The following is a 10,082-nucleotide window of genomic DNA, read 5'->3' on the forward strand; positions in this document are numbered from 1 at the left end:
TTGTCCACGCTGAGTTGCATGTCAGCTTCAGATCCAGCGTTGAGGGCACAATCATCAGCAAACAAAAAGTCTCTGATGATGTCTGTCATGACCTTCGTTTTTGCTTGAAGCCTTCTGAGGTTAAACAGCTTGCCATCTGTTCGGTACTTTAGGCCAATTCCAACATCGCCATCTCTGAAGGCATCAGTAAGCATTGCAGAGAACATGAGGCTGAACAGTTGGAGCCAGGACGCAGCCTTGCTTGACACCATTTGTGACAGGAAAAGGAGCAGATGTTTCACCATTGTCCTGGACTCGAGCCTGCATGCCTTCATGGAATTGGTTGACCAAGGAAATAAATTTCCGAGGGCATCCATACTTGGCCATGATCTTCCACAGTCCCTCTCTACTCACGGTGTCGAAGGCTTTAGTGAGGTCAACATAGGTGGAGAACAGAGCAGCATTTTGCTCCTGACATTTCTCTTGCAGCTGCCTTGCAGCAAACACCATGTCGGTGGTTCCGCGCTCTTTCCGGAATCCACATTGGCTCTCAGGCAAATGACCTTGGTCAAGGTGTGCTGTGAGGCGGTTTAGTATGATCCTGGCAAGTATCTTGCCTGCGATAGAGAGCAAGGAAATGCCCCGATGGTTATCACAGGCTTGCCGGTTCCCCTTTCGCTTGTACAGGTGAATGATAGATGCATCTTTGAAATCCTGGGGGATCGTCTCTTCTTTCCACATGAGTGAGTACAGCTGATGGAGCTTCTCAGTCAGCACAGTGCCTCCATCCTTGTAGACCTCTGCTGGTATGGAGTCTGAGCCAGGTGCTTTGCCACTGGATAGCAGACGGATTGCTTTCTGGGTCTCAAGAAGTGTTGGCGGATCGTCCAGTGCTTCGTTGATGGGGACTTGTGGGAGCCGGTCTATGGCTTCATCATTTATGGAGGAAGGGCGATTTAAGACACTGTTGAAGTGCTCAGCCCAGCATTCGAGAATTTTCTCCTTCTCGGTGATCAAGGTATTCCCATCTGCACTGAGGAGGGGGGATGATCCTGAGGATGTGGGACCGTAGACTTCTTTTAAGGCATCATAGAACCTCTTCATATCGTGCCTGTCAGCATATCCCTGGATCTCATCGGCTTTGTCGCTCAACCACTTATCCTGCATCTGACGTAACTTTTGCTGAACAGTCCTGCGGATGGCATTGTACGCATCCTTTTTTGATGTGGACTTTGGGTTGCTCAGGTGGGCTTGATGCAGACGGCGTTTCTCATCCAGAAGCTGCTTGATTTCATCACAGTTTTCATCAAACCAGTCTTTGTGCTTTCTGGTCATGGGTCCCAGGGTCTCTGAAGCTGTACTATAGATCAGCTCGCGCAGGGTCCTCCAGTCAGACTCCACATTCTGGTTGTCCAGAGAGGCGGATTCCAGACGATCTTCCAGCAGCTCCACAAAGGTCTGTTTGATGGTGATGTTTTTCAGCTTAGCAATGTTGAGCCGTTTTGGAGCCTTCTGGCCTTGGGGGCGTCTCTTGGGCTGGATTCGAATATTCAGCTTCGAGACTACAAGGCGATGGTCTGTCCAACACTCGGCGCCGCACATGGTCTTTGTCACACGTACATCTTGCCTATCCCTTTTCCTGACGATGACGTAATCGATGAGATGCCAATGCTTTGAGCGAGGGTGCATCCATGACGTCCTGTTACGGGTAGGGAGGCAGAAAACTGTGTTGGTTATCAGCAGTTCATGCTCTGCACAGGTCTGAAGCAAAAGCAATCCATTTGGGTTACAGTGGCCCACACCATGCTTTCCAATCACTCCATCCCAGGAGATGTAGTCAGAGCCAACTCTAGCATTGAAGTCCCCAAGAATGATGAGCTTGTCTGCTTTAGGGATAGCAGCAATGACAGAGTGAAGGTCCTCGTAGAACTTCGCCTTCACTTCATCCGGGTTGGTCATGGTTGGGGCGTAGGCACTGACAATGGTGAGGTGCTTCTGGCCAGATGCCAGTGGGAGTTTCATGGTCATAAGCCTATCGTTGACTCCCTTTGGGATTCCTGCTAGCTTGCTGACAAGTGCTGTTTTTACTGCAAAACCAACGCCAGCCTCACGTCGCTCTTCGCTTCCTCGTCCACTCCAGAAGAAGGTGTAACCAGATCCCCGTTCACAGAGCTCGCCTTCGCCTGCAAGCCGAGTCTCACTCAAGGCTGCGATGTCGATGTTGTATCTGGCGAGTTCGGATGCAACTAGTGCCGTTCTCCTTTGGGGTCTGTCCACGTTATCTCTGTCCAGGAGAGTCCGTATGTTCCAAGCACCAATGGTGAGAGGAACGATCCTTGTTTTTTTCTTTTCTTTCTCTTTGTTTCGACCGCTGATGTAGGGTCCCCGCCAGCCGCGGTATGCTGGCCAGGGCGATATGGAGCAGGCAATTTTTAGGGCACCTTTTCTAGCTCCTTCCTCATGCCAGGGAGGTGAGCAGTGCATTCCTAAAGAGGGCTGCTCAGACGCTCAGACGGCTGCCGAGCTCCATCACTGCTCCTGTCGATGAAGAACGACCCTATGGCCTGAACCGCCTGCGTGCAGGTCTGCGGCTGCGACTGCCAGTGTACCCACACCTGTCGTTTCGTCGCTCGCCTGTCGCCACAGGACTTGGGGGTGATGAAATGATGAAGGATGAAAGGTCAGTATGGATGACTGATGACTTGCGCAATGAGTTTGTTTAAAGTGAAGAGGAGTTGCGCAACATCGACCTCACTCTCTCGTCCGGGTCCACCAATTTCCAGTGGCAAGACTAAGTCGAGACGACTGGAGGATGAGCACGGATGCAGTGGATGACCAAGATATCCTTTCGGTGTCTCATCTTGCTCTCTGCACTCCACAGTGCGTTGCTGTAACCGCCTTCCTCTCCGTTGAACCGATAGGTTTCTTCCGCAGATTCTACCGGATCCAGACTTCGCATGCATGGGTAGACACACCCCGGGGGCCAACTGCGTGTGGCATGCACACAGCACGGTGGAGCTAGATGGCCGTCAGTGGCTCTCCTGAGCCGACGCCCTTTTATGGATCTCGTTTTTAATTCCATAAGGGTGTCTAGCCACCTGCCTCACCAGTCCCGGAAGGGAGCGGTGAGAGTGCCGGTTTAGTCGCCGGCAATCCGACCTCTGCTGCTGGTCAGGCTTCTGTTTACCAGCTATGGTGTAGTGTGTATATATATGGATTTGCCTGAACACAGTGATGCCTCCTTCAGAAACAAAATGTCCAGGTTCAGCCAGGAAAAACCATCAGTGTGAGTGGTCTTGGTGCAGATGATGGGGCAGCCAAAACAAACAAAGAAAATGCTGGTGCTGGTTGTGTTGCAGCTGGAGAGGGAGGACCCCGACTTCAAAGACCACAGAGTCCATCAGCTGTGGGCCATGGCACAGAAGACCGGCTGGACTGCTGAGGAACTGCAGTCCTTCAAGGTAAAAGGTTGTATTGTATTAATGTATTACTCTTTTCTTTCTTTTTTTTCTTCTTTTTTTTTTTGTCGCAACAGATTTCTCTCTGTGAAAATGGGGGTGTTCTCCCCAGGGACAGCGCATCACTACACTGAGAGCGCCACCCATTTTTTTGAATTTTTTCCTGCCTGCAGTTTTTTATTTGTTTTCTTATTGAAGTAGATTTTTCTACAGAATTTTGCTGGGGACAACCTTTTTTTGTGCAGTGGGTTCTTTTGCGTGTGCTAAGTGCATGCTGCACACAGGACCTCGGTTTATCATCTCATCGGAATGACTAGCAACCAGACCACCACTGAAGGTCTAGTGGAGGGGTAGAAAATACTCGGCACTCTTCCAGGATTTGAATCAGTGAACTCGGATTCTCTCGCTTCCAGGGCAGATGTGTTACGTCTAGGCCATCACCCCACTGTGGGTGAGGTTTCCAGTGTTACAACCCAGTGTTTCTGCCCGTTTCTGCTCGCATTCAGGAGAGTCACAACTCACCTTCAGCTCACTTCCAGGGCGGACATGTTACGTCTAGGCCATCACTCCACTGTGGGTGAGGTTTCCAGTGTTACGACCCAGTGTTTCTGCCCACATTCAGGACAGAGTCACAACTCTCACCTTCAGCTCCATTACAGGTAGTGTCCCTCAGTAGTGATTTGATTGAAGTCATTCAGGGACACACACCCCCACGACAACTCACATCACATTCAGGACAGAGTCACAACTGTCACCTTCAGCTCCATTTCGGGTAGTGTCCCTCAGTAGTGATTTGATTGAAGTCATTCAGGGACACACACCCCTACGACAACTCACATCACATTCAGGACAGTCACAACTGTCACCTTCAGCTCCATTTCGGGTAGTGTCCCTCAGTAGTGATTTGATTGAAGTCATTCAGGGACACACACACCCACGACAACTCACATCACATTCAGGACAGTCACAACTCTCACCTTCAGCTCCATTTCGGGTAGTGTCCCTCAGTAGTGATTTGATTGAAGTCATTCAGGGACACACACCCCCACGACAACTCACATCACATTCAGGACAGAGTCACAACTGTCACCTTCAGCTCCATTTCGGGTAGTGTCCCTCAGTAGTGATTTGATTGAAGTCATTCAGGGACACACACACCCACGACAACTCACATCACATTTGGATTGACTGTGGCTACTTGCTCCCCGTGGTAAAACCAGATCCTTTGGTGATTCTTCCTTTTCCCATTCAGCTTCGTCTGTCTGGAACAGTTTACCTCACCATCTTCGCCACTCTCCCTCATTCTAGTCCTGTCTGGAAACAGGTCTTTTGGAAGACGCCTGTGCATAGACCTTATTTTCTATACCTTTTTAATGACAATCAGAGAACTTTATGTTTGCGTGTCCATATCTGTGTGTGTAATTACCAAATTACTTACTACCAATACAGTGTTGATGATTATCTACCAATACAGTGTTGATGATTATCTACCAGTACAGTGTTGATGATTATCTACCAATACAGTGTTGATGATTATCTACCAATACAGTGTTGATGATTATCTACCAGTACAGTGTTGATGATTATCTACCAGTACAGTGTTGATGATTATCTACCAATACAGTGTTGATGATTATCTACCAATACAGTGTTGATGATTATCTACCAATACAGTGTTGATGATTATCTACCAATACAGTGTTGATGATTATCTACCAATACAGTGTTGATGATTATCTACCAATACAGTGTTGATGATTATCTACCAGTACAGTGTTGATGATTATCTACCAATACAGTGTTGATGATTATCTACCAGTACAGTGTTGATGATTATCTACCAATACAGTGTTGATGATGCGTATCTACCAGTACAGTGTTGATGATTATCTACCAATACAGTGTTGATGATTATCTACCAATACAGTGTTGATGATTACCTACCAATACAGTGTTGATGATTATCTACCAATACAGTGTTGATGATTATCTACCAATACAGTGTTGATGATTATCTACCAATACAGTGTTGATGATTATCTACCAATACAGTGTTGATGATTATCTACCAATACAGTGTTGATGCTTATCTACCAGTACAGTGTTGATGATTATCTACCAGTACAGTGTTGATGATTATCTACCAATACAGTGTTGATGCTTATCTACCAATAGTGTTGATGATTATCTACCAGTACAGTGTTGATGATTATCTACCAATACAGTGTTGATGCTTATCTACCAGTACAGTGTTGATGATTATCTACCAATACAGTGTTGATGATTATCTACCAGTACAGTGTTGATGATTATCTACCAATACAGTGTTGATGATTATCTACCAATACAGTGTTGATGATTATCTACCAATACAGTGTTGATGATTATCTACCAATACAGTGTTGATGATTATCTACCAATACAGTGTTGATGATTATCTACCAATACAGTGTTGATGATTATCTACCAGTACAGTGTTGATGATTATCTACCAATACAGTGTTGATGATTATCTACCAGTACAGTGTTGATGATTATCTACCAATACAGTGTTGATGATGCGTATCTACCAGTACAGTGTTGATGATTATCTACCAATACAGTGTTGATGATTATCTACCAATACAGTGTTGATGATTACCTACCAATACAGTGTTGATGATTATCTACCAATACAGTGTTGATGATTATCTACCAATACAGTGTTGATGATTATCTACCAATACAGTGTTGATGATTATCTACCAATACAGTGTTGATGATTATCTACCAATACAGTGTTGATGATGCGTATCTACCAGTACAGTGTTGATGATTATCTACCAATACAGTGTTGATGATTATCTACCAGTACAGTGTTGATGATTATCTACCAATACAGTGTTGATGATTATCTACCAATACAGTGTTGATGATTACCTACCAATACAGTGTTGATGATTATCTACCAGTACAGTGTTGATGATTATCTACCAATACAGTGTTGATGATTATCTACCAATACAGTGTTGATGATTATCTACCAATACAGTGTTGATGAGAGATAGGGTTCAATTCCCGCTGTAACCCTTTCTCCCAGGTTTGACTGGAAAATCAAGCTGAGCGTCTAGTCATTTGGAAGAGACGATAAAACGAGGACCTGGGTGCAGAACGCACTTGGTGCATTGAAAACCCTTGACAACAAAAGTTGTGTCCAGTGGCAGATTGTTATTGAAGAAATCCACTCTGATAGGTACACAAATGTACATGCATACACTCAAGGTTTAAGTGTGTTGGGTTATGCTGTCAGTCAGGCATGTGTACAGCAAACTGATGTAGTTTATGATATTATGGATTTGTGAAACTGAAACTTGGCACAATTCTTGTATCTTCTATATTCATATGAACAATGTAAACGCAAAAAAAAAAATGAATGAAAAGAAGTTCAAGAAAGAAAAAAAGAAAAGAAACTTAGCACAGTGACTTTGAATTCACTGCCCCATATGGCGGGCTTTAAAAGGCTTGTGGGACACTTAAGCTTTCCTAACACATCATCAAGCTGGATTCCACCCATACCATGATTTACAGGAGTGGATTCCACCCATACAATGATTTACAGGAGTGGATTCCACCCATACCATGATTTACAGGAGTGGATTCCACCCATACAATGATTTACAGGAGTGGATTCCACCCATACAATGATTTACAGGAGTGGATTCCACCATACAATGATTTACAGGAGTGGATTCCACCCATACCATGATTTACAGGAGTGGATTCCACCCATACAATGATTTACAGGAGTGGATTCCACCCATACCATGATTTACAGGAGTGGATTCCACCCATACAATGATTTACAGGAGTGGATTCCACCATACAATGATTTACAGGAGTGGATTCCACCCATACCATGATTTACAGGAGTGGATTCCACCCATACAATGATTTACAGGAGTGGATTCCACCCATACAATGATTTACAGGAGTGGATTCCACCCATACCATGATTTACAGGAGTGGATTCCACCCATACCATGATTTACAGGAGTGGATTCCACCCATACAATGATTTACAGGAGTGGATTCCACCCATACAATGATTTACAGGAGGAGCTGCTGCACTTTGAGAACCGGCTGCAGAAGCACGAGTATCTGGAGTCGCAGGTTGAGCGCTCGGCGGAGAGCATGAGAGAGGGCATGGGTGGAGAGAGCCAGCTGGAGAAACACAACCAGCTGGAGAGGAAAGCACACGACGTGGCTTTTAAGGTGGGCGTCACCGTCATTGTGCTGCTTTTTGGATCTTGTCACTGACTGATCTCTGTGTGCGTGTGTGTGTTTGCGCCTCTGCGTTTTTTCTAATGATAACCATAATTATGATAATGATGATAGTAGGGTTAATGATGATGATGATTATTATCATCATATTAGTAAGGATCATGATGATAGTAACACACAGTGCCAGTGAACACTCCCACACTGTACCACAAATAGGCCCCGCCTACAGCCTTGTAGCTGACTAGGATGTACCTTGCAGCCATACTTTGGCTTTGCATGCAACGGTGGCCATTGTCTACCCCAGTACCCACCCACCCAGCCAGACAGTAAACCCTTGGCATTTGTAAATGATGCCAGCACTTAACAATCACTTTCTGGCACAGCATTGGCTGTGGCTTGACAGGCCTATTCTGGAGTGTGGGGTAGGTGCGATCGAGTTGACATCGGAACCAGCTTAACAGCACACCACGTTTGCATTGTAGTTGTCACCAATATAGATTTTTTTTTTTTTTTTTTTTTTTTTTTTTGTTTGGGGGGATTTTTTTGCTTTTTTTGTTGTTGTTGTTGTTGTTGTTGTTGCGAAAACAACTCCATGTTTTGATTTTGATGGATTTGTTTGGTGGCAAACCAGTAACCAGTATTGACCTGGATATCTGAATGTCAGGGACAGACCTACCGCTCTCTGCAGTTTGTTTCAAATATAACACTTGCCACAGACCCAAGACACTGTGTCATGGAATGATATGATTGCACTTGTTTGGGCTTTGTGTTTTTTTAATGACACTTTGACATCTTATTCAAGTGTTCTGTTTTTTATCTCCAGGTCTAATTCTGCACTGCTTTGTGTTGTGTATCTCCAGGTCTAATTCTGCACTGCTTTGTGTTGTGTATCTCCACGTCTAATTCTGCACTGCTTTGTGTTGTGTATCTCCAGGTCTAATTCTGCACTGCTTTGTGTTGTGTATCTCCAGGTCTAATTCTGCACTGCTTTGTGTTGTGTATCTCCAGGTCTAATTCTGCACTGCTTTGTGTTGTGTATCTCCACGTCTAATTCTACACTGCTTTGTAAAGGAACTGGACACTAAATATGCAACTGGATTATCATTTTTTCTTTTTCCTTTTTTTTTCTTCGGTTTTTTTTTTTTTGTTGTTGTTGTTTTTTTCAAAGAGTGGGGTGGGCGTTTACAACGTATTTTCCCCTTTGCTCAATTTTTAACCCAAAATGGGGGAGTGGGCGTTTACATGGTAGTGTACAGTAATTTAGTGTACCCTGGTCATCAGCAGTTTTGTGACCCACAGTGACATGGTTAGACTTGCCAAGACTTGTTAGCTGTGTAAATGTGTCATCAGCTGATAGTGGGTTGTGTAAATGTGTCATCAGCTGATAGTGAGTTGTGTAAATGTGTCCTCAGCTGATAGTGAGTTGTGTAAATGTGTCCTCAGCTGATAGTGAGTTGTGTAAATGTGTCCTCAGCTGATAGTGAGTTGTGTAAATGTGTCCTCAGCTGATAGTGTGTAAATGTGTCCTCAGCTGATAGTGGGTTGTGTAAATGTGTCCTCAGCTGATAGTGAGTTGTGTAAATGTGTCCTCAGCTGATAGTGAGTTGTGTAAATGTGTCCTCAGCTGATAGTGAGTTGTGTAAATGTGTCCTCAGCTGATAGTGTGTAAATGTGTCCTCAGCTGATAGTGAGTTGTGTAAATGTGTCATCAGCTGATAGTGGGTTGTGTAAATGTGTCCTCAGCTGATAGTGAGTTGTGTAAATGTGTCCTCAGCTGATAGTGAGTTGTGTAAATGTGTCCTCAGCTGATAGTGAGTTGTGTAAATGTGTCATCAGCTGATAGTGAGTTGTGTAAATGTGTCCTCAGCTGATAGTGGGTTGTGTAAATGTGTCCTCAGCTGATAGTGGGTTGTGTAAATGTGTCCTCAGCTGATAGTGAGTTGTGTAAATGTGTCCTCAGCTGATAGTGAGTTGTGTAAATGTGTCCTCAGCTGATAGTGGGTTGTGTAAATGTGTCCTCAGCTGATAGTGGGTTGTGTAAATGTGTCCTCAGCTGATATTGAGTTGTGTAAATGTGTCATCAGCTGATAGTGAGTTGTGTAAATGTGTCCTCAGCTGATAGTGGGTTGTGTAAATGTGTCCCCAGCTGATAGTGAGTTGTGTAAATGTGTCATCAGCTGATAGTGGGTTGTGTAAATGTGTCCTCAGCTGATAGTGAGTTGTGTAAATGTGTCATCAGCTGATAGTGGGTTGTGTAAATGTGTCATCAGCTGATAGTGGGTTGTGTAAATGTGTCATCAGCTGATAGTGGGTTGTGTAAATGTGTCATCAGCTGATACTGGGTTGTGTAAATGTGTCCTCAGCTGATAGTGAATTGTGTAAATG

General features: G+C 44.6%; 1 protein-coding gene across 1 annotated transcript in view; it reads left to right on the top strand.

Annotated features, from left to right (window-relative positions):
* The window catches only part of LOC143290352 (alpha-2-macroglobulin receptor-associated protein-like), a 36,398-nt gene that overhangs the window by 15,494 nt on the left and 10,822 nt on the right, over window positions 1–10,082 (top strand). The window contains exons 6-7 of the mRNA XM_076599718.1: window positions 3,339–3,440; window positions 7,530–7,688. Of these exons, the coding sequence (XP_076455833.1) occupies window positions 3,339–3,440; window positions 7,530–7,688 (261 nt within the window). The remainder of the gene's footprint in view (window positions 1–3,338; window positions 3,441–7,529; window positions 7,689–10,082) is intronic.

Source organism: Babylonia areolata, chromosome 1, assembly GCF_041734735.1.
Source record: "Babylonia areolata isolate BAREFJ2019XMU chromosome 1, ASM4173473v1, whole genome shotgun sequence".
NCBI classification, from domain to species: Eukaryota; Metazoa; Mollusca; class Gastropoda; order Neogastropoda; family Buccinidae; genus Babylonia; species Babylonia areolata.